Here is a 21,089-nt window from a genome sequence, read left to right as displayed (position 1 = left end):
CTTCATCTTCATGGTATGGTGAGAGGTCGGACACATTGAATGTGTTGCTCACCAAGTACTTGGATGTTGGTATGTCGATGACGTAGGCGTTGTCGTTGATTCGCTTGAGGACCTTGAAGGGACCATCGCCTCGGGGCTTGAGCTTGGAGTTTCTTTCATGAGGGAAGCGGTCCTTGCGAAGATGTATCCACACTAGGTCCCCTTCGTTGAAGATCCGTGCCTTTTTCTTCATGTTGAGGCGTGTTGCTTGACGAAGAACTTGTTGCTCGATTGTTGCCCTTGTATCTTCATGTAGCTTCTTCACGGCGGCGGTGCGCTTGTCGAAGTCCATGTTTGTCCGCTCATGAAGGGGGAGTGGTAGTATGTCGAGTGCCGTGAGCGGCTCAAACCCGTAGACGACCATGAAGGGACTCCTTGATGTTGTCGAGTGCTTGGCGCGGTTGTAGGCGAACTCCGCGTGTGGAAGACACTCCTCCCATGACTTCAAGTTCTTCTTCACGAGGATGCGTAGGAGAGAGGAGAGGCTTCTATTGACCACTTCCGTTTGGCCGTCCGTTTGCGGGTGCGAGGATGATGAGAATAAGAGCTTCACTCCAAACTTTGCCATGAGCGACTTCCAAAGATAACTCATGAACTTGACGTCTCGATCCGACACAATGCTTTGCGGTACTCCATGTAGGCGAACAATTTCCCTGAAAAATAATGAAGCAATGTGTGAAGCATCGTCGCTCTTATGGCAAGGTATGAAATGAGCCATCTTAGAGAATCTATCCACTACCACAAATATAGAATCATGACCATGCTTAGTGCGAGGCAAGCCTAGAACAAAATCCATGCTAATATCGGTCCATGGTGCATATGGAATAGGCAATGGAGTGTAAAGACCATAAGGGTTGGAGGTAGACTTAGCTTGTAAGCATGTTGTACACCGTCGGCAAAGGCGCTCCACGTCGCGGTACATTCTTGGCCAATAATAGTGAGTGGAGAGCATGGCATATGTCTTCTCTCGTCCAAAGTGTCCCATAAGACCACCACCATGCGATTCTTGTAAGAGCAAAAGGCGAAGTGAAGACATAGGAATACAAAGTTTGTTGCCCTTAAACAAGAATCCTTGGTGCAAATAGAAATCATCGATGCCCTTCTCACTAGAACACTTTGCAAAGATTGGGCCAAAGAAAGTATCGGAAGCATATAAATCTTTGATTTCATCAAGACCCAAAACACTAATATCCAAACGAGTGAGTAAGAGGGTGAGTTTGCGGGACAGAGCATCCGCCACAACATTGTCCTTGCCCTTCTTGTATTTGATTACATATGGAAAGGACTCAATGAACTCAACCCACTTTGCATGTCTTTTGTTCAAATTGTGTTGACTTTTCAAATATTTCAAGGACTCATGGTCGGAGTGGATAATGAACTCTTTTGGCCAAAGATAGTGTTGCCAAACTTCAAGAACACGAACCAAAGCATATAGTTCCTTGTCATATATAGGATAGTTGAGGCGTGCGCCATCCAACTTCTCGCTATAGTATGCCACGGGTTTTCCATCTTGCATAAGCACTCCACCAATACCGAGTCCACTTGCATCGCACTCAATCTCAAAAGTTTTGGAAAAGTTTGGAAGAACAAGGAGTGGTGCCTCGGTAAGTCTCTTTTTCAACTCATCAAAAGCTTTTTGTTGGGCCTTGCCCCAAACAAACGGAACATTCTTCTTGGTAAGCTCATTCAAAGGGCAAGCAATGGTGCTAAAATCTTTCACAAAGCGGCGGTAGAAACCGGCAAGTCCATGGAAACTTCGGACTTGAGCAACATTTGTAGGAGTAGGCCAATTGTGGATGGCCTCAACCTTGGAAGAATCAACTTCAATACCATTAGCGGAAACCACAAAGCCAAGGAAAACCAACTTGTTTTGAGCAAAGGTGCACTTGGGGAGGTTAGCATAAAGCTTTTCATGACGCAAGATGCACAAGACCTCTCTCACATGTTGCACATGGTCCTCGAGGTTTTTGCTATAAATGAGAATATCATCGAAATAGACAACCACACTCTTGCCAATGAGAGGACGCAAGATGTGATTCATGAGTCGCATGAAAGTAGATGGAGCATTTGAAAGGCCAAATGGCATGACAAGCCATTCATAGAGACCAAGTTTGGTCTTGAATGCCGTCTTCCATTCATCACCTATTGCCATGCGGATTTGATGGTAGCCACTACGCAAATCAATCTTAGAGAAAATCGTGGCACCGCTCAATTCATCAAGCATGTCATCTAAACGCGGAATGGGATGGCGGTATCGAACGGTAATGGCATTGATGGGGCAACAATCCATACACATTCGTTGCGTCTCATCCGGTTTAGGAACAAGAATCACGGGAACCGCACAAGGGCTTAAGCTTTCACGAACATACCCTTTTTCGAGGAGGTCTTGTATTTGTCGTTGGATCTCCTTTGTGTCTTCGGGGTTGGTGCGGTAGGCGGCGCGGTTTGGTAGAGGAGCGCCGGGTATGAGGTCGATGCGGTGCTCAATCCCTCGAAGCGGTGGTAGTCCATGAGGTAGCTCGTCGGGGAAGACATCTTGGAACTCCTTCAAAAGAGACAACAAAGACGAAGGAAGTGTTGTTAAGTTGTTAGTCTCCGAGGATAGCCCCTTGCAAATGAGCACGTAGTGCAATATGGTGGATGGGTTGTGGTGCAATTCTCTCATCTCACTCTTGGTAGCTATGAGGACACTCTTCATCTCACTCATATATGGCTTGTGGCGCTCACTTTCCTTTTGGTGGGTCACTCTCTCACCACTCATCTCACTAGTGATTGTAGCTTCCTTAGCCCTCGCTTAAGCCTTTGCATTGTCCGCAATCACTTGGCTAGGAGTCATTGGGCGTAGGATGTATGTCTTGTCGCCGACCTTGAAGCTATAGGCATTTGTGTAGCCATCATGGCTTGCTCTTTTGTCATATTGCCAAGGGCGACCAAGTAGCATGTGGCACACCGTCATGGGCACTACATCACAATCAACGGTGTCTTCATAGGCGCCAATCTTGAAGGATACGGAGACGGTGTGTTGTATCTTGACATTTCCATTGTCACTTAGCCATTGCACATGGTAAGGATGGGGGTGTTTCCGGAGTGTGAGGTTGAGCTTGGAGCATAGTTCGGTGCTTGCAAGATTGTGGCAACTCCCTCCATCAATGATAACCTTTATTGACTTGCCATTGATTCCGGCTCTTGTTTGGAAGATGTTGCACCTTTGATCTTCATTGGGAAGTGCATGGGTTGTCAACACTTTGGTCACCACAAGGGATGGACTTGCATCATGCACACATAGGACTTGCTCTTGGTCTTCCAAGTCATCATCTTCATGATTGGTTGCGGCTTGTACCAAGGCTTCATATTCTCCTTCACTCAAGTACTCCACATCTCCATCATCTCGAGTTATCATAACTCTTGTGTTCTTGCATTCAAAGGATTTATGTCCTTGAGCTCCACACTTGAAGCAAGTGATGTTACTAGATCCCGTGGAAGCTTTGGAGGACATAGTTGGTTGATCCGGCTTGAAGCTTGTTGTCTTGAAGGCGCTCTTCGTTTGCTTAGGAGGATCCTTGGGAGCAATAGCACTTGTGTTCTTGATGCTTGAGGAGGTATTTGTTGTATTTCTTGCGGCGAAGAAGGACTTTGTTTTTGCACTTGCTATGTCTTCTCGCACTTGGCGCTCGGCTCTTATAGCTTGATGAAGCAATTCAACCATGTTGGTGTAAGGAAAGAACTCCACTATCCGCTTGACGGGAATGTTCAATCCATTCAAGAATCTTGCCATTGTTTGCTCTTCTCGCTCATCCACATTGGCACTCATCATTGTCATGTGCATCTCCTTGTAGTATTCCTCAACGGACTTGTAGCTTTGCTTGAGTTGAGTAAGCTTGTTGAAGAGGTCGCGTTTGTGGTGGTTTGGCACAAAGCGTTTGTGCATGACTTCTTGCATCTCTTCCCATGTAGCAATGGGGTCTAGATCTTCCTTGTCACGCTTCTTGTTCACTTCTTCCCACCAAACATTTGCATACCCTTCAAACTCTAGTGATGCCATGGCCACTTTCTTTGCTTCAGAGAAGTTGTGTATGCGGAAAATCTTGTCAACCTTGAGAACCCAAGATAGGTATGCATCGGGGTCTTCTTCTCCGTGGAATTTGGGCATGGTGAACTTGAGCTTCCCAAAGATTTCCTCTTCATTGCGGTCATTGCGTCTAGGAGGTGGTCTTTCTTCACCAATATCTTGACGTTGTTGAGGTGGATGTTGTGGACCTTGAGCATCTCTATTGTTGTTGCTATGTGGTTGACGAGGAGGTGGTCTTCCATGACCTTCATCTTGATCATCATTGTTGTGGCGTCGTCGAGGCATCACACTTTCTTCACTTGATGCTTGGTGATGACTTGAGTCTTCATTTCTTGCCCTTGGAGGAGGTCTTCTAGCATGAGGGCGATCATCATGATGGCGGCGATTATCTTGACCTTGAGGGCGTTGAGGACGAACAACATTGATGATTTGGCGCTCTTGGTGCGCTTGCCTTTGTTCCTCTTCAAGAAGGCGTTGTCTTCTAGCTTGAGCTTCTTGTGCTTGTCGTTGCCGCTCTTGTTCTTCAAGTGCTTGTTGTTCATTGTGGAGACGCTCTTGTTCCCTTGCTCGAACTAGCTCTTGATCATGTCGAAGGCGTTCTTGCTCTTGTTGGAATTGAGCATTGAGGTCCTCTTGATGAAGGCGCTCTTCTTCAAGGCGTTGACGTTCATGGACAAGTCGAAGGCGAGCTTGCTCCGCTTCTTGAGCTTGTTGGTGAAGCACTTGAACATCCACATTATGGTGGTGTGGGTCTTCATTAGAATCATGGCGAGATGGTGTAGGAGCTCTTGACCTTGAGCTATGAGAGCGCGAAGACCTTGAGTGGTGTCTTCTCTCTTCTTGACGGTTGAGTGTGTGGAGGATATTGTCCAACGCCGTCTTCATTTCCCTTGTCTCTTGACCTTGTATGGCAAGTGTGGCCTTCAACTCATTGCCTTGAGTTTCAATCTTCTCATTGAGGTCTTGCACTTGATTGTTGAGGTCATTCCTTTGCACTTGAGCTCTTTCTTCATAGCGGACATTGGTATCCTTGAGCATGGCTTCAAATTGATTTGGCTTGGCGTGGACGGCTTGTGTAGCTATCCAATGTTGGTGCCGCGTCATCGGTAGTTGGTTCCTTTCTCCACTAGACATGGTTACAACTAAAACAAGAACTATGTGGTGGGTGGTTAGGAAGGACTACCAAGAATGTCAAAACTTGCAAACCAAAATCGAAAAGGTGTTTCAAGACGGAGGGAAACCGATATGTATGCACACACACAAAAACAAAAACTCTATATGGTGTTAGGTATGGATGTGGAAAGCCAAATGGAAGAACCAAACGAAAAGTCTATTGTCAAAAGTGGGTAAGATCCAAAAGTCACAAGTCAAAGGCGGTGATCACAAAAGGCATACACAATGAGGAACACACGCGTGGGACAAAATGGGGTTAGCGCGACTTGGAAAATGAGCAAGAACAAAATGGTCCTAACGAAGACTACTAGCTCGGTGTCACGCCAACACAAGAGAGACCGTGGCTTGGTTGCAAAATTGAGAAGCAACAAGATTTGCGCAAGACGCCTCTCTTCTCTTTTCTCTCTTTTGCTTAAAAGCTTTGGACTCTTTTGTGTATAGGTGTCACTCACACACTTTTTTTTTGTATTTTTCTTTCTTTTTCTCACTATGTAAGGATACTACTATCTATGTAAGTATGTCACACTTCTTTTGCTTATCTTTTCACACGAGCTTGCTTCGTAGCTTTGCTCAACACACGCACACCCTCACGGTCGGGACGCTTGCGCAATGCTTCGCAACACTAGAAAGCCACTCTCGATAGGAAAGGTACGCAAAAGAGGCTAGGGCTACAAGTTAGAAGCAAGTTATACCACTTGATGATGGTGGCCGACGATCTTGAACTTGCTATGGTGGAGGTGTCAAATGAACCGCTTGAATCCTCGGGGTGCCGTCGTCGTTGTCGATGTTGCGGAAGCTTTGTGGTAGCTGAAATGGCACTCAAACCGAAGTCCAAACACAAGGGGGTTAGTACCAAAACGAAAAACGAAGGTTGCTGTCAAAATTTCGGCCAGGCGGAACTTCCGGTCCTGAGGGGCGGAACTTCCGGTCCGGGGGCGGAACTTCCGGTCCTTCCGGGCGGAACTTCCGGTCGCAATCAGATCTGCGGGCCGTTCGTCGATTTGGGCGGAAATCCGGGCCGAAATCCTTCGAATTCGAGGAAAATTTGGCACTAGAAGCTGTGGGAAGGTGGGGGAATTGCAGATCAACACCAAAGGCAAGTTTCTATTGGAGCAAAACCACAAATAACTCAACAAATCGAGAGATCGATCCAAGGCCAATTTGGGGCTATTTTTTGGGAAAAAATTTTGGAAATTTTTTGGGCGAAATTGGTGGAATTGGGGGATGTGGGGGTCAAATCCGTGGCAACCAAAGAGCTGCTGATACCATATGATGAGGACTAAGTCCAAGGGTGTGCCCGATCTTCACGGATTTGGGTGGAACTCGTGGGGGTAGGTGGATGAACGCGATGAACACGAAGAACGCGAGGGGGAATCGTGGGGATACAACACACACACGCACACAAACCGGTTTTCCCTCGTAGGCCCGATACACCTACTCGATAGAGGTTGCGAGAAAAGACCTTCCGGTAGAAGTCCCGCAAAGAGATCGACAAATCGAAGCTCGCAAGATCTAGAAGGGTGAAAAGACCGGAAGGTTGATAGAAGTGCAAGCAAAAGACCAAATAGGTAGAAGTGCAAGCAAAAGATCAAACAAACGGTAGAAGTCACCAAAGAGATCTTGACAAGTCGATAAGGAGCCCGGGTGGGTACAAGATCATAGATCTAGGTAGGGTTCCCACAAGGGTGAGCTAAGCTCAGGTTTAATTTCACATCAAGTCTAATCTCAGATCTGAGCCAACAAGGCTATTTATAGGTGGGGGCGAAGGGGTAAGTTACACGCTGAAAAGTGCTGTTGTGCTGAAGTTCGATGGGACAGAAGTTCCGGTCAACTTGGGCGGAAGTTCCGGTCAGGGGCGGAAGTTCCGGTCTGGACGGGCGGAAGTTCCGGTCAGGGGCGGAAGTTCCGGTCTGGACGGGCGGAAGTTCCGGTCGGGGCGGAAGTCCCGGCCAAGTTCCGGCCTTGTTCCGGAATTGCGCCATTGTCCCGTAGTAACATCCAGTATGGTTTTCGCCGACTTTCGGAACTTGGGCGGAACTTGGGCGGAAGTTCCGGTGGGCGGAAGTTCCGGTCTCCAGGGGCGGAAGTTCCGGCTGGATCCTGTCTTCTGTGCGCTGGAGGGCATCTGGAGGGAATCTGGCCGGAAGTTCCGGTCCTGGGGGGCGGAAGTTCCGGCTCGGGGTGTCAAGCTCCATCTTCTTCATTTCCAGCTCTCTCTTCATTGGCTTGGTCTCCATGGCTCGCTTCTTGGTCGATGTACCTGATTGAACATAGGGTATTGGCATGAAGTAGCAATCCATCCAAAGGGGTGTCAAAGGCGTACATGGAGAGGAGCGAATTCACCTCTTGGTGTAGGGCTTGGGCTCGAGCTCGTGTCATTGGACCACGAGGAGGGCTTGTCGGTCTTGAGGCGGTGGTGTCCGAAGGCCACCCCGTATCAGGATGTGTGCATAGATATATTTAAATTTAGACAAACTTACATCAAAAGATGGACAGAGGTAGTAGTTTTTATTGGGGAGATAAAATTCACCATATTGCTTCCGACAATTTTTCTATAGAGCAGCTAGTTGTGTATGCCACCATTGCTCATGCACTAAGTGACGCCTGCTGCTACATGCTGGAGCATGATGAAAGCATGAAGCTGGAGGAGAGGGCATCGTTCCGTTGTCGAGGACTCGATATTTGTGCAAGCTTAGCACCATCCTCTCATTGCGCAGCCATGAGTCCACCTGGTGCTACGTGTGCTGGAGCATGGTGAAAGCACAAAGCAGGAGGAGAGGGCATCCATCCGTTGTCCAGGACTCAATATTTGTGCAAGCCTGGCATCATCTTCTAGTGCTGGAGTTTTTAGCCTAAAACTACCACTATGGTAATTTACTGTATTATATTACTCCTACGATTCATATTAGTTGTTGCAAATATGTATGTATCTAAAAATAAAATACAACTGAATACATCTATATTAGTTGCAAATTGCAATGTGCTGCGTTGTCCGTCCTTGCGTAGGTGAACATGGTTTCCACACATCAGTAACCTCCGATCTCCTTTTCCAACTCCCTCAGCCCATAAAAGAAGCAAACCGTCCAAGGAACATTATTAGGTACTGAAATACTACCTCCATTTTAAAACAAGTGTCACGGTTTTTTCTAGATACAAATGTATCTACACACATCAAAATGCGTTTAAATAATCCATATCCAGACAAATTTGCGACACTTATTTTGAAATAGAGGTAGTACATCTCACAGCCCCTCAAGTATGTGATTAGAAAAAGAAACCTGAAGCACAGAGAAGAAGAAACACCAACAAGTTCAATGTATGTCCATGCCATCAGGAAAAGGTTACATAATTCATGCCAACAGGCTAATGCACCATCTACTGTCCAGTAGCATTGCCCACTGGCTTGTCATCTTGCAGCAGACAAATGTTCCCAAACAAAATAACAGAGGGCCCAACCTAGTATATTTCTGAGTCTATTACTACGGAGGCAGCTCTCAACGTCAGTTCATGCACACAGCCAAACCAGGGAGTGACTGATAGTCTTCCATATCATCAAGAATCGCTACCAGTGAAATTAAAACCCAGGAACTTCATGTGCACTGCTTAAACTTGTCGTCACCCTCGTAATCTGAACCCTCATCGTCATCTGAGGACTCCACTCGGTTAGGTATTTCTCTGTTAGGTTCTTCGCCACCACTGCTAGTTTTAGTCTTCTTTTCTTTCTTACGCTCCTTCTTCTTTTGGCGTTTCAATCGCTTCTTGGATGTTCGCTCCTCGGCTGCTTTTAGCCTTTCTTCCCGCCGCAGGTTGAACTCAGCCACCTGTTTCCTCTTTTCGTAATCACTCTCCATCCTTGTTATTCGGTCCTGCTCCCTTCTCCTCATTTGCCGGTACTGTCAAAACAAGAATGCTTATAGTTAAACCATATTAACTACCAACGTATTTTCATGCAAGTTCTGAAATCATTGATTCATGCAACTTGAGAAATATGGTGCTAGATTCGTACATAGAAAATCAGTAAATAAGATGGTTTGTGAACACATTAGAAAAAATGCTTGCTCTAAACCCAGTGAATGAAGGAACCAATACGCAAGTCATGATTTTCAGCTGCTGTGAATCTATGATGTACCTGCCCGATGCAAGGATGTGAGATAACAATTCTAGTGAACAAACATGACTGGAAAAAATAAATCTTGAATCACAAATTGCTACAGATAGTTATTTATTATTATCAACGAGTTTCAAAGAATGACAACCTTTCTTTCACTGAGTCACTGACAGATTGTATGCATCTAGTTGTTGAACCCAAACACAAGTCAATAGCAGTTTAAAAGTTAAACTAGGATTGTGTCTACAAGTCAGCAGAAGTACTTCATAACTCAAGTAAAGAATCGGTAGTAAAAAACAGAGAGGGTGTGAAATTAGCTAGGAGCCATTCACATAAGCACATACACGCTTAGCTGCAGTGGCGTATGGCTACTGAATTTGTCATCAAAATGGGCAATATAGTTATCTCTTGCAGATCAGCAGAACAAAATTCTTAGAGCTGCAGCACATTATTAAATATTTTAACTAGCCTTAAATAACATCCAGTGATATCACAAATTCAACAATTTCCTATTAGAGATTGCCAGGTTGAAATTATGCAAGGAGAGAGGTCACGGCATATACTTTGAACAAGAAAAATACCATCATCAAAATAATGAGGGTGCTACGTATATGCATCTCTTGTAATCTTAAAAACTCCATTTGATTAGGCGAGACTTAACAAGAGATACATAATATGAAACACCTTCTGAAGAAAATGACTACCAATAGGGTTTGTACTATGTGTGATTCTGATTATGTCAATACTGATCACACCACAAACATTATAGAAAATGAGTTCGCATGCTCTAGAACATCAGACAAGAGCAAGAGAGAGACCAGACCCTTACACTATGAAAGTACCAATTTCCATACTGGTTCTCGTTTGTTACTTGCATCCTACTTTTGCTGGCAACAGCTAAAAACATAATTTTATTTAATATTAGAACCTGGAAATATGTCTTCGGCTATGCTCCCATTCAATTGGAGTGATTTCAAAACATTCACCTAATAAACTGAGCATCACTGGTATTTGCCTAGAACAGCCAAATGGTACACGCTTCAAAAAGCATCAAACAAACAGATTCAGGCTTCCAAATCATAAGGAAAAATATGACTGATGGGATGAATAGGCCTAGGCTGTCTTTGTGCCCATATTTCCTGAGCATCAACAAGTACTTCACCAAAGACTACGTTTACTGCCAAATATATTTTAAACCTGCCAGTAAACCGCACAGTTGAGTGATCGTACTTGGTGTTTTGTTTAAATGAAAAGGGGACCCTTTCGGTTACACTATACAGATGCCCTTAGATACTAAAATACCACTATATTTTCATTGAATCATGAGTTTTCTGTGATGCATAATTTCATAAGTAGTTTAGTACATGTATTGGTCAACAAAGCTTGGACAATTGCAAACTATGAGAACTCACTAGAACATATACACTTGCACATTTAATTACCCATTACAGTTTAGTTACCTATCTACATTAATGTCAGCTACCAACTCGTGCCTACTTACGCAAACTAGGAGGGATTATTAAAAGCTGTTCAATTCTTTAAGTACCTACAGAAACTACCCTAAATGTAAATACCATCCATGCAAAACACTAAACCTTCTCCTGGAGGGCTGGACGCTATTCTGGCCTTCTTTTTAGTTCAGCACTCATATAGCTTCCGGAACTTTCAATCATGATGTGACAATGCCTATGCTTACTGGTACGCGCATAAATACAAAGATCTTGTGTCTGACCCCATCTCTTATATATCATCATAATTTTATTAACCTTCACCGTTTATCACAGAGTAGCCATTTGGCAAAGTGATGTCAGCAAAATATTATTTCTATTTTTCATATTCAACGTTGCTACCTTAATAGCCAGACCAACTTGCGGTTTAGAGATTCAAGAATCAAGAAAAGTTTGAACACCATATTGTCTTGGTACAGCCATGTAGTCCCACTCTCTCAGTATTCTTCTTAAAAATAAAAAAAGGTAACAGTTTTTATGTACATGCATTTTTTTACGCAAGCAACATGGTATTTCTATAGACACAAACATCTTGTATCTGACCCCATCTCTTATATATCATCATAATTTTATTAACCTTCACCGTTCATCACAGAGTAGCCATTTGGCAGCCTTATTACAACCCACTGGCGAAGTGATGTCAGCAAAATATTATTTCTATTTTTCATATTCAATGTTGCTACCTTAATAGCCAGACCAACTTGCGGTTTAGAGATTCAAGAATCGAGAAAAGTTTGGACACCATATTGTCTTGGTATAGCCATGTTGTCCCACTCTCTCAGTATTCTTCTTAAATAACAAAGGTAACGGTTTTTATGTACATGCATTTTTTTTTTACGCAAGCAACATGGTATTTCTGTAGACACAAAAGAACCCCCATTTATTTAGAACCAAAAGTTCATGTTCAAATGAAGTGCAGGAAAAATCAATAAAATGGTAACTTCCACCAAAGCATTTCAACCATCTACTCAAGTGCTAATTTTCACTCATAACAGCCACCATGCAGAGTTACAGGTGATTCTCTTCCGCATAATAGGGAAAACATTAAAATGATTAGGTTCAATCTGGCAGTCATTTTAGTTGAAGTCTCGAATGTGAGAGGGTGGGAGAGAGAAAGAATACCTGGTGGAAATCACCAGAGCCAGAGCCAGCGGAGGAGCCAGAGGTGTTGCTGACACGGACAGGGACATGCTCCATGATGCGCCTCAGCTTGACCTCCAGGTCCTCCTCGTCCTCCCGTAGCTTGACCCCTCCTGAGCTCTTTCCTCCACCCTCGGCCAGCACCAGCTCCTTCCCACTGCCCCCACCAGAAGCCTTTGCCATCAGTTCCTTCCCGCTGTCACCACCAGAAACCCTTGCTGGCGGTGCCATTGGGACTAGCTGCTGCATATTGCTACCCTTGCCAGGATCTGACATTGTTGATAGCAAGTGCACCCCTGAATCTGCCTACATAGAACAGAACAGAACAGCAACGTATGAGTTAAGGATACAAATTTGGCCTCTAAGTTTAGGCGGAACATGTTTAAACTCCATTTTCAACTATGCATTTGAAACTCCTAGTTGTTTTAGGGCTACAGAAAATAACAGATGACACAATGGAGATATGGAAATAGCAAGAATAGACTGCTGACAGGGAGGGGAATGTACTGAAGTAGTGAACATAACAGTTATGGTTTCAAATGAAGGCAAAGTAAGGAACAATTGGGTCACATCCTCTAACGGCATGAAGAATGGAACTAGTTCCAAATAGACATTAAGATGAGGCAGGTACCCTCTCCTGATGAATCAACTATATCCAAGGAGTGAGCCTATCACCTATGTGTCTCCTAAAGCCTTGTTACATTGGGACGAAATCATGAGTACTGGCTTGTAATTGTAAACTGCGATTGCATCCAACAAACACTAGACTTGCAGTGTGGAGGCCAATTAGACAAGGCAGTCAAGAAAACCCGCCACCACCTGGTAGGACTGAGGCAGCTAGCGAAGGAAGGAGGACATATGGATTTAAGTGCTGACCCCAAAATCGCACACAGAGTTAGGGCGTCCGTACCTCGATGAGAAATCAGGCCGATGGATTCCCAGCCCAGGTCACCCGAGTGCAGAGCTAAGCGGAGGAAGGAGGAGGCGCGGACGCTGGAAGAGAGGCCCGAAAGCTTCTTCAGCTGCGCCGGCCAGGAGAGGGGTGGGCGGCCGCCGGAGAGAAGAGAGAAGAGAGAGGATGGCAGGGGAGCGTGCTGTTTCTGGTTCAAGGATTTTCTTACTCTGGAGGGTGGGGCGGCGTCAACTGTCCGATCTATATCCAACGGACAGCATCCAGCCTCGGGGAAAAGCCCGTAGCCATTGGCCAGCGCCCGCCTCTCCACAACCCTAGCTTCCTGAACAAGATCCACCGGCGGCGCTCCCCGGTCACTCGCTGGTATCCTCCCCCCTCCTCCTTCTCCTCCCACCGAAGAGCGCCTGCTACCTCGAAGCGGAGGAACCTGGGTCCCTCGCAACCCTCCTCGTCCGACCCACTCTGCTCTGCTGCAGGGTGCTTTGGTACGATTAGGATCACTAGCATTTTCAGCCAAATGCAATTCTCTCCGGGCAATGTCATTTATGCCGCGCATGATATGATACAGGACAGGTCATGGATCAAGATCGACCTCGCGTTGAAACTGGGCGCGTGCTGTGGTCTGATGGGATGGACTTGCTCCAAGATGCGGCGGAAAGAAAACATTTACTCCCTACCGGACTTGAAGGGTACTCCTATCTCGAATGTAATCATTCCCGCTCTGTTGGTATACCTCTTCTTGTGCCATGAACCTACCTGCTGATCCTTGTCTAGAGGACGTCCCGATCATCATGCAGAAAATCACATTACCTTAAATAGCAGTACTGGATTACATTACAATTATAATTTATGTTGCACTGAATTCCCAGCATTGACACGCTTCTTGGAGGCGGGCTGCGCAAAGGTCAGTTGACAGAATTAACTGGCCAGTCCTCTTCTGGTAAAACGCAGGTGAAAACATGATTGATCTTTCTTAATATTCTTAATTGTGAACATAGTTGCCTTGTAAAATACTGAATACCGCAGAGCAGGCAAATAATAGAGAATCAAAGAAAAGTGTGGTATATTATAAAATATCCCGCAGATAATACATAAGGATGCTGTTATTTACTCCATGTACTGTCAACTGCAGGCCTGTCTATACTCTGCTGCACACGTTGCAGCCAGGCATATGGGCGCTGTTTTGTACTTGGATACTAGTAATTCGTTCTCTCCTAGCCGAATTGCTCGCATTCTTGATGAACTGCCCATCTCTTTCATCAAAGAGGTTAGTAGTAATAATAAATCAATAATCCATGTTCCTGCCCTGCTCTTACCTATTGTCTTTATGGGTTGTCATATCTTTTTTCCACTCTTGTGGTGTAAGCGGAATGGCACTTGTGTTGGCAATCATTAGATTATCCTAAAACTTCTGTGATTTCTAAGAACCCGATTTTCAACTTGCAGCCCAAGGACGTGAGGCTTAAGAGGGTCATGAGCAGCATCATCTGTGAGTCTGTATTCGATATATTTGCTTTGTTTGAAGTACTGAATCAACTTGAAGTCTCACTGAATAACAAGGTTAGTATGAAGGAAACTAGAGAAATCTTCCATCTCCCTTTTTATTATCCTAAACACTTCTCTCACTTATCACAACCTTTATAGGTAAACAACGGTGGTAAAAAGATATGCCTGCTTATCATTGACTCGATATCATCTCTACTTGCTCCAATCATCGGCGGGAAGTATTCACAAGGTTCTTGCATTGCCTTGTCTAATAGATTTATGATATATGATGCAATCTAGCACTTCAGCTATACTAGAAGTAACTCAGGCTTTAAAGATCAATGCCATGAGAGTCTGAGAGTGAGTTACAAAATGTAGAGAGTTGGTGTAGCTTAAACAACACAGTGCAACTAATTGATAAATGTGCAGCCTGATGTTGATAATTTGAGTTGACCATAATTCACTGTTCCTTTGTTGATGGTTTGGTGGCTTGACCTCACGGTGGTGAGCTAGCCCACCCAGGTTCGAGTCACATGTGCGACTGAATTAAACGGGGTCATATCTAGCGCGTATGAGTCCTCTGCTGGAGAGGTCTCATCTATCTAACAACGTATAGCCAAGGGAGGGAATCTTCCCCCGTTGGTCAACTTTTTTTGTTGATGGTTTGAGCTCCCGAAAACATTATTTGCTGACATGATTGCTTGTTGAGAGGGGCATCAACCACTCTTGAACTGTAGCCTGAATTAAAGAATATTTTTTTTCTTTTGTCTGAACCTGTATTAATAACCTGGCAGGACGGTCGATGATGATATCAGTGGCAATGATTCTTAAAAAGTTGGCAGATAAGCATAATCTATCTGTTCTGGTAATTCCGCCTGCTCTAACTTGATTTGTAGTCATTCATGGCATGTAAAGTGCATGCTTTGGATTTGAGCATAGTATTACTGCCTTTCTAATACATTGTTCTGATCCTTGGAGTGAACACATGGGTTTAACGTGCTTAACTATATAACATTTAGTTGTGAAAGCCACCCAGATCATCCAGTGTCTCCATGAATCTTCTGAAGAAAATCAAGAGAGAGTATACATTGTTGTTCAAAATTTATTTCATGAGTACAGCTGTAGTCAACCCTTAGGTGGATGCTCCATCCTCTTTTATGAGAACTTTTTTCTTTATAATAACCAATTTATTGTGTCTACATTGTTGACCAGTTCGCAGCATTTAACTATTTACTAATTCAGCATGCCATCTTTTTAAAGAACTAGACGTGCCATGCATTTGGTCAAATATCATTTGTTAATTTGTTCCTGTTTCACTTTGTTAGACAGTAGTTTGTTGGTAAATGTTGAGTAGGGTGTATTTGTCCATGTGCACATCCGGTTTTAGAGTAAATTGCAGTCCCTGAATTTATCTGTCTGTCAGGGTTCATGCCACTAGTGAGAGCCGTACTCATTGGAAATAATAGTAAATGGTCATGTAATTTCATCTTAACAAAGAGCCTTGCACTTCTGCATCATGATTCAAGTCCCATGAAAAATAAAAGAAACCACCTGTATGAAGAAAACCTGGAAAGGATAAATTTCTAAGAAATTCTTCTAATACAACTTTACAATTCTGCTCAAAGATTTCAGAAGGTGTTTTTTTTTTAACGGAAACCAACGAGGAACTTTCTAATAAAAAATATTGTGATTATAACTGCTAGATTTGAGTAATCGGATAATATCTCTTTCCTCTATTTATGTATTCTCTGTATATAATCACCAGAGAAGGTGGCCACTGCCTTGTATTTTTGTACAAAATACCAAGTTATTCTCCGTTGCTTAAGCAGCTCTAGTAATACCCAACTAACAGATCTAATATATCCAAAAGGCATAATTTCAAAGATAGAACTGCTATGGCACTTTACAGCAATCAACATTGATTAACCATTTTGTCTTGCCCTAGGTAACAAATCATATGGTCGCTGGGAATGGAGCTCCTAAGCCTGCCCTTGGTGAGAGCTGGAAAGCTGTTCCACATATTCGTTTGATGATCTCGCGTGATCGTGGGAGCAATATCTGCACAGCAACGATATTGAAGCACACACTACTGGTATTTTAATCACAATTTGGTTATATTTTTAGATGTCATCGTCTCTTGGCCACACAGCATTGCTTCTCTGCATCGTCAAATTTCATGGATGATAAACCTAGAGAAAATCTTATATATATGTGCTAGCTCAGGAAAAACGAAAAAGATGTTTGCCATTGCATCACCTTTATGAGCTGTGTTGGGACGAGCAACTTTGATAGGCAGACACGTAAATACGTTTGGCTTAATTCATAATAGACACATGAAATCAATAGTAGGCAGTTAATTAGTTCAAGAATTGCTTCTTGTTTGGTTGTATACATGCTCATAAAAAAAGGCCAACCTAGCTGCATCTCCGCTTCAATACAATGCTCAGCAGCATAGCTATTACTGCTGTTTTTGGTCCATAAATTTTTTGGTCCATAAATTTTTTCTAGTATAAGTGGTAGGTTTTTTTTTTCTATCTGTTCCCTCATATGTTGTAATATAGATAGTTGCTGCAATGTGTTCATTTGCACTTCCTTTTGGGAAATTGGCTGACTTGATTAGTCACTCATGCTCATAGTTGCTCTCTGGTGGTCTCTAGTTACTATTTTGATTACAATAGAACAACATTTCTATATTAATTGGTGGAGCAAAGGCATGTTAGTATCTTTATTTTATTTTATTATTATTATATCATGCTGATTCAAAGATGCCCTATTTTCTTGGTTGCTAATAGTTAGCCATCTCCTCCGTTCTGTGAAGGTAGCAAACTAGAATTGCATTCTATTGGAGTGGAAAACATGCTTTACATCCAGAGCTTGGTTTTTGTCCGCATGGCACGAGACCTTGGGTTTTGCTTGGTTTCTGACATTCTGCTTTATTGCAGGCTTCTGGCCGTCATATGAAATTTGCGGTACCTGGCTGAATTTTCTGAACATGGCGTTCCAGGAGCTAAGCGCTAAGAGCACAACTAAAGGTTTTTTTGAATATATATTTTCCTACGAGCAAATAGCAGAGGAATATACTACACGAAGGAACACGTGAGACTGACCGAGTACTCTGTTGTCCTGGGATTATTTTCCTACCAGGGGGAGACTGCATCCTCGTCTCACCCGTGCACCGTTGCTGCGTACCAGTACTGGATATATGCATGTAGTTTTCAGGTGTGTAGCCACCGACGATCCATCAATCCATGTACACAAACACTAGTATGTGCGCACATACGTTCCAGGAAATGAAATATGAATGTACTGTACGTACAGACCCCTCTCCAATCCGGTCAATGTGGAAAATGCTACTCCCTCAGTCAGATCCATACTCTGTGGTGGCTTTAGTTTAAAATTTGACTAATTTTGACAAAAACCACGACAAGTATTGTGGATCGAAGGGCAGCGTCCCTCCAGGCAGGTGTAAGGTGAACCTGCATCCGTGATGCCATTTACGGATGTATGTTCATAATAAAAATAAAAAGGTTGTAGCAGCTTGCAACACGCGCACATCGCATCGGCGACCAGCCTCCACTACCACGAGAGCAGCCAGCTTTTCCAGTGTAATGCAAGCAAGGGTCAACCCACTAACCACATGCCACATGCGTATGAGGCTGTGTCGGTGCGGAACGTACACGCGTGACTTGCCAAACCGCGGCGGCGCCTATAATTTGCGCACAATCGATATGTTAGCTAAGTTTCCGATGTACTACTCTGCATTACATTTGATCCAAATACAGAGCACATGAGGACCCTCTGTCAGCTTGCAACTACTCCAAAGTCTGAAAACCGTGTCATAACAGGGATGTACACATGCATGTGTGTCAGCGTGGCCACGGCAAGCTCAAAGAAGGCACCCGGAGGTTTCAAACGTGCAGCCCATGAATGAATTGCAAGCTCACAGGGGAAAGCCTAAGCGCAATCAGCAAAGTCCGCACATGAAACCCGGCCCCATAATTAGGGCACGTATAATGTAAGATGCTTAAGGAGGTGTACCTTAAAAAATAAATAAAGTTTTTTTTCTTATGAACATTGCTTATTTCTAGGCAAACTAGCGAATTGTAGCAAAAATGGTTGTAACATTTAGGATATGTCAATGTTGCATAAAAGCAAAAATATACTTAACAAAACCCAATTAGGTTATAGTAAAATGTAACAAAGTATGTTACCGTTTGCAACAAAAGAGCCCGGTCACTACGAGAAAACGTCAAGGTGCCGACGGCCAGGATCTGTGCCAACAACTTTTTGTCGGGGCTGTCGGCACAGTGTTCGGACAGAAAAAGGGCAACCTGCGCCGATGGTGGCCGTCGGCACAAAAAAAGGCACTCGGCACATGCTCGGTCTAGCTATCGGCACAGGAAAGCCATTGGCACATGGGTCTCCACCATGACGGTGAGGCAACGTCGTGATTTTTTCCCCTCTAGCCCTATGCCGACGGGTTTTTCCTCCATGCACCCCCTCCCAGGAATTGCCTTTTTAGTTTTCAAAAAAATAAAAGTCCTTTGAGATGACCATGTATTATGTGGTATAGTTGTTAGGAAAATTAAACAAACATGAATTTCGATATATTATACAAAATTGCGTCATGTTTCGGTAAACCGGAATTTCTGGTTGCATACGACCTCTGATGAAAACATTTTTATATAAAAAATGCATCTACGCAAAATTTTACATCCAATTTTAACCCTTGGATTTCTCAAATTCAAAAGGGAAATAGGAGTTTTTCAGCTTTTTAGATTCTGAAGAAATAAAAATAAAAAATTATTTTATTGTTTCAAGATTTATTATTACTTATTCATCGTTCTTTAGTCAAATATTGTTTGGAATTCAAATAATAAAGAAATGTGATGTCATGGCCCAAGGGTTAATAGGATTGATAGGGTACTATCGTCAATAAAGAAGACTCCTTTGCCGAAAGCTCATTCGGAAGAAACAAAGAAGTTAAGCGTGCTGGGTTGGGAGCATTTTTAAGATGAATAACATAGTGGGAAGTTTGACTATTAATAAGTAATTCGGTCTAATATTAAGCATGTTTAGAGAGATTAAACTGTCAAACAATTTGAAAAAATTAGATTTTTTTTGGAATCCACGAGCTAGCGGCCGCCAGGCCTCCGTCGGGCCCACCAGAGGGCTGTGCCGAGATGGCAATGAACCGGCTTACCGGCATCCCACCATCGGCAGTTCCTTGCAGTACCTGACAGCTCCCCTGAACTTGGTGGGCCAAAATGTAGGTACATCTCCCACCCACATGGCAGCCACCTAGGGCAGAAGGATGGGACTCTCAAGGGAGGAGGGAGGAAGGAAGAGGGGGCGCATTAGGAAGGGGAGGGGACTCCTCTTAATCCTGTATATAGAATTCCAAAGCTTTAATTTTCTTGGCACCATCCAATGATCCAAAGACACCTCTTTACAAAATTTCTGCGTTGTGGAATCATTTAGGAATTTAAGATAGTACTACATGCCATCTCAAGCTTGTGTATTTTCTATTATACGTTTTGAAAATGCTGCAATAATCCAAAGAGGACGTGTACAGTAGTCTACACTGTACGTACTTGATATCCACACAGTGCCGCACATGTCACTAGTGGAAAACTGGGCAATAGGCCCGGTCCATTTGGGCCTTTAGACCCGGTTCCTGAACCGGGACCAACTAGGCGGGACTAAAGGGGGTACCCTTTAGTCCCGGTTCAAAGATAAACTGGGCCTAAAGGCCTCAACACGTGGTGCGACCAGGGAGCTCGCGCTGGAAGGGCTTTGGTCCCGGTTCGTGGTACGAACCGGGCCTATGTTTCTCTGCCGCGGCAGAGAATTGCTATTTCTCTGCCGCGGCACAGATTTGGGCTGTACAGCGTTTCTCTGCGCGCAGAGAAAGCGATCTGTTTCCCTTGCCGCGGCAGAGTTTCAGCAATGCATATATATATCATTCAAGAAACCACAAAAAATCGTCATGAATATATATAGACATCGTCAACAGTACACGACATAGTCAACACAGTACACGTAATGCATGCATATTTACAATACAACTTTTCCTGAACGAATATCCTCCGCCGTCACGATCTTCCGATAGTGCTCTCCACCTGGGGTAAGGACCTCGGTAATAAAGAATCCCGCGATTTCCTCTTGAATTGCTTTTATTTGATTCGCTGTTATGAGAGTGTCCCGCAGGCGTGTCATCTATATTTAAAAAAGGAGATCAATATATGAATGGAACTCAATACAATAGATGGTACTAATTAAGATTAATTGTGAAAATTTGTTATCGTACACGAGTGTGGTGTATTTGGGGATCCCCACCCTTGGAACAGGACATGTCACGCATGAAGGTGCAGACGTAGTATCCACATAAGTTATTCCCTTTTTCCTGCCTCATACACTTTACGAAAAAATAGTTCGATCAAACTAATAATCAAGCATCGTATTGAAAGTAAATATCATATATAAAGTTTCACGGACATAGCTATATATATAGTACTACTTACAGGGTAATCTCTAAATGTAAGCTCCGGTTTCCATTCACCCGGAACAGTATTGATGAACATAACCTTGGCAGGAACCCTCTTCCTGGGGCGCTCGCCCTCAACATCACCAGGGTCATCTCGTCTGATCTTA

At 43.8% G+C, this 21,089-nt stretch overlaps 2 protein-coding genes across 4 annotated transcripts; one reads left to right on the top strand and one right to left on the bottom strand.

Moving 5' to 3' along the window:
* Window positions 1-8,569: 8,569 nt before the first annotated feature.
* Window positions 8,570-13,149, bottom strand: LOC127333667 (uncharacterized). Of its 2 annotated transcripts, none has more exons than XM_051360058.2 (3): window positions 12,948-13,149; window positions 12,020-12,339; window positions 8,570-9,174 (listed from the first exon to the last, which is right to left on the bottom strand). In XM_051360058.2, the coding sequence occupies exons 2-3, from the start codon at window positions 12,311-12,313 to the stop codon at window positions 8,872-8,874; spliced, it is 597 nt and encodes a 198-aa protein (XP_051216018.1). In that variant the 5' UTR covers window positions 12,314-12,339; window positions 12,948-13,149; the 3' UTR covers window positions 8,570-8,871. The 2 variants fall into 2 exon arrangements, with proteins under 2 accessions (XP_051216018.1, XP_051216019.1); XM_051360059.2 differs by having other exon boundaries at window positions 12,020-12,343; window positions 12,948-13,086.
* Window positions 13,150-13,223: 74 nt separating this feature from the next.
* On the top strand, window positions 13,224-17,765 carry LOC127333669 (DNA repair protein RAD51 homolog 4). Of its 2 annotated transcripts, none has more exons than XM_051360062.2 (9): window positions 13,224-13,435; window positions 13,524-13,639; window positions 13,820-13,901; window positions 14,083-14,217; window positions 14,397-14,510; window positions 14,595-14,685; window positions 15,230-15,300; window positions 16,381-16,527; window positions 17,378-17,765. In XM_051360062.2, the coding sequence occupies exons 2-9, from the start codon at window positions 13,527-13,529 to the stop codon at window positions 17,414-17,416; spliced, it is 792 nt and encodes a 263-aa protein (XP_051216022.1). In that variant the 5' UTR covers window positions 13,224-13,435; window positions 13,524-13,526; the 3' UTR covers window positions 17,417-17,765. The 2 variants fall into 2 exon arrangements, with proteins under 2 accessions (XP_051216022.1, XP_051216021.1); XM_051360061.2 differs by having other exon boundaries at window positions 13,519-13,639.
* Window positions 17,766-21,089: the final 3,324 nt, after the last annotated feature.

This window comes from Lolium perenne, chromosome 2 (genome assembly GCF_019359855.2).
Source record: "Lolium perenne isolate Kyuss_39 chromosome 2, Kyuss_2.0, whole genome shotgun sequence".
NCBI classification, from domain to species: domain Eukaryota; kingdom Viridiplantae; phylum Streptophyta; class Magnoliopsida; order Poales; family Poaceae; genus Lolium; species Lolium perenne.
This window is presented reverse-complemented; position numbering and strand designations above follow the sequence as displayed.

Coding starts and splice junctions, on each gene's coding strand:
- LOC127333669 (XM_051360062.2), top strand. CDS start 13,527: ATGGATCAAGATCGACCTCGCGTTGAAACTGGGCGCGTGCTGTGGTCT. Junction 14,218..14,396: donor CCATCTCTTTCATCAAAGAG/GTTAGTAGTAAT, acceptor TTCAACTTGCAG/CCCAAGGACGTGAGGCTTAA. Junction 14,686..15,229: donor CGGCGGGAAGTATTCACAAG/GTTCTTGCATTG, acceptor ATAACCTGGCAG/GACGGTCGATGATGATATCA.
- LOC127333667 (XM_051360058.2), bottom strand. CDS start 12,313: ATGTCAGATCCTGGCAAGGGTAGCAATATGCAGCAGCTAGTCCCAATG. Junction 9,175..12,019: donor GCTCTGGTGATTTCCACCAG/GTATTCTTTCTC, acceptor TTGTTTTGACAG/TACCGGCAAATGAGGAGAAG.